This window comes from Lygodium microphyllum, chromosome 4 (assembly GCF_053477565.2).
Source record: "Lygodium microphyllum isolate KBCC chromosome 4, Lygodium_microphyllum_v1.1.10, whole genome shotgun sequence".
In the NCBI taxonomy this organism is placed as follows: domain Eukaryota; kingdom Viridiplantae; phylum Streptophyta; class Polypodiopsida; order Schizaeales; family Lygodiaceae; genus Lygodium; species Lygodium microphyllum.
This window is the reverse complement of record NC_141138.1, coordinates 139,715,548-139,718,224: the sequence shown is the minus strand read 5'-3', so window position 1 is coordinate 139,718,224 and position 2,677 is coordinate 139,715,548. Positions and strand designations below refer to the sequence as shown.

Genomic DNA, 2,677 nt, shown 5'->3' with positions numbered 1-2,677 from the left:
AATATGTGGTGAATAACATGGAGATGTGTATACGGAGTCATGCTACAACATAGAAGTCTGAATCATATACACTTAGCTATTACATATGGAGGATAGAGGCCATAAGGCCTTACATAATACAAGATGGGGAGTAATCCTATGTAGCCTAATCTGCTCTCTACGACTCATCCTCATCAGAAAACTCCTCTCGTTGTAGTGGCATACTGAAGGGAGTCTGCAACAGCAAATACATATATAATTGTGAGTACCAAATACAAACTGACATATAATGATAGATTTCTCAAATTAGGAATGATATTTATTACTACTTACCAGTCCTCGGCGAGCATAGAGCTTCTCGATCAGGGCACTCAAGCCATGCTTCTCCCCGTATGTCACCTCTAGTGCAGTCGGGCCGCAATTCGTAAAACCTTGCTGTGGCACACAAACATTGAAAAACAACATACTTGAGATTCATGTTCGAAATACATACATCAACATGGATGTCATTAAATTAGAGTACTCTACCCTATTAATACTTACAAAATCTGCCAAGAATGTTGTGTGGCCACCGCTACCAAGGTGATGCACTGATCCTGTGTCCAAGCGCGCCTTTGCTGCGTCCTTCTGCTGCTTCCACTTGTCTGGAGTGGATGTTGCCTCATCTTGGAGATTACTCCAATCCTCTGTAGCCAGCCACTTCGGCTTCGATTTGCCCTGTTTGACTGCTTTGCGTACATCAGACCGCCTATGCGACTGATAGTCACGCATACGCGTCATCATCCACCCTCTCGAAAATCTATCATTGCTAGAGGGCTGAGGGAACTCTCGATACAATGTATTGATTATGTACTCCTTGCTGGCATCTGGGATCTCCTTCCACTTGTCTGTAATGTTGTGCCGAAATACTTGTTGGCACAACTCATGCATCCTAGAGATGACAGCTTTTCCCTCATCATTCGTGTATAAATGGCCAGTGGCCTTATCTATGAGATACGAGTAACCTGCAAGATTTTGCAAACGGGTACTTTCATGACATTAATACAAATGTGTCAAACACAACTTGAATTGATAAGTGCTACTGCGAAAAAGGATGGGAAAATACATACATGGAGGAGTGGGTTTCGTGTACTTCTTGTCGGCCCTAGGAGTGATTGGTGAGGTGCATGAAGGAGTGGGAGCAGTAGATGTCTGCCCACCACCGCCAGTGAAAGACGGTCTCGACTCCCTTGTGGCAGTGCGAGTGGGAGAGACTGCATCTGTATCCCCACAACAGGAGCTGCCTCCTCCTCGACTACGTGACTCTGAAGCAAAGCGAGACCTGCAACTGCGTCTACTGGAGACCGAAGCATTGGACCGTCTAGAGTCTGCCGATCGTACTGAGGTGGAATGGAAAGCTGTGCATTGGCTCTATCTCTGACCCGTGCTAGCTGCTCTGGTGAGAAACGCGCTACCATCGCGTCAATGTCATCATCTGTAAAATCGTGACTCATCCTGCCGTCCGTGCCCAAATCCTAAACCTGCACATACAAGAAAAAATAATAATATTAGATAATGAATTGGAAGACATAATAAAACTAAGACTTAATTAGCAAGACTTCATTTTAAAATAATAATAATAATTAGATAATACAAAACACCATACTCCAAAAGCATACAAACTGTTCTAACCGATTTGTAAAAATTGGCATTGCTGTAGTGGGAGGAACGTTTTGATCGAGTCACTTTTGTTTAGGGTTCCACAATCTCATCTTGACATAGCTCAGTATACACCGGGAGATCTATACAAAATTCTCCACAAAATGAGGACTCTGCTTCATTTTCAAAAACCCATTGTCTATCTCCTCTATCTCCATAGGTGAGATGTCTTGGTCCTCTAGGCGGTTCATCCTAGTTTCTTGTATGCCTTCTTTCATTGCCGCTATTAAAGGTGTCTCTTCTACGATCGGTACGGGGGTTCTGGCAAATACGGGGATACTTCTAGATGTCATGGGAATGACATACCACCATTGAGATTGTTGCGGATTAGGGAAAAAGACGACCTGGTCCATATTACGATTAGTATAAAAGTCCACTTTGAGATTGCTAAAGCGTGTCAAGTATTAGGGACTCTTACTTGCTCACAGTGATTTGGCAAAACAAATGTATCACTCAAATCGGTCCACTTCTTCGTTGAGTCAATCTCAACAAAGCCACTTGGCCCTCGCCGAATAGTTGCACCTGCTCCTTCGAGAGTAACCCTGAACCATTGCACATCAAATATGGTCACGGAGAAACTTCGATAGTCCACTGCAAGGATACTCTGTAAACATCCAAAATACTCCATCTCTGCAACTCTATGGCACGTCGTCCGCTTTCCTGCTCAAACATTGCCATCACTCCACAGTCCATTGTCAAGCGCAACTTGTCGATGTGCTCTACTCTGAAATGTCGTCCATGTGACCATGCTGTACTATGGACCTTATACTGGGAGAAGAACAAGTATATTAGTTGTGATTTGCAGTATAGATTGTAATTTCTTGGGATTGCATACCTTGGGATTGCATCCACGTGAGAAGTCCCACTCTTCTTCAGTAACTGTTTCTCCATCTTGAGATGCTTTGGTCAGGGCGTCATGTAGCCATCTAGTGGACATGAGTAGAGGCATCTCCTCTAAGCCCTTCGGATATCGAATGGGCCATTGCCGCATACTCCATCG

The 2,677-nt window shown here is 44.0% G+C and overlaps 1 protein-coding gene across 1 annotated transcript; it reads right to left on the bottom strand.

Moving 5' to 3' along the window:
- Window positions 1-453: 453 nt before the first annotated feature.
- Window positions 454-933, bottom strand: LOC148037685 (uncharacterized). The gene has a single exon (XM_087677143.1). It carries the CDS (start codon window positions 907-909, stop codon window positions 454-456), a length of 456 nt encoding a protein of 151 aa, XP_087533269.1. The 5' UTR covers window positions 910-933.
- Between the last annotated feature and the right edge of the window lie 1,744 nt (window positions 934-2,677).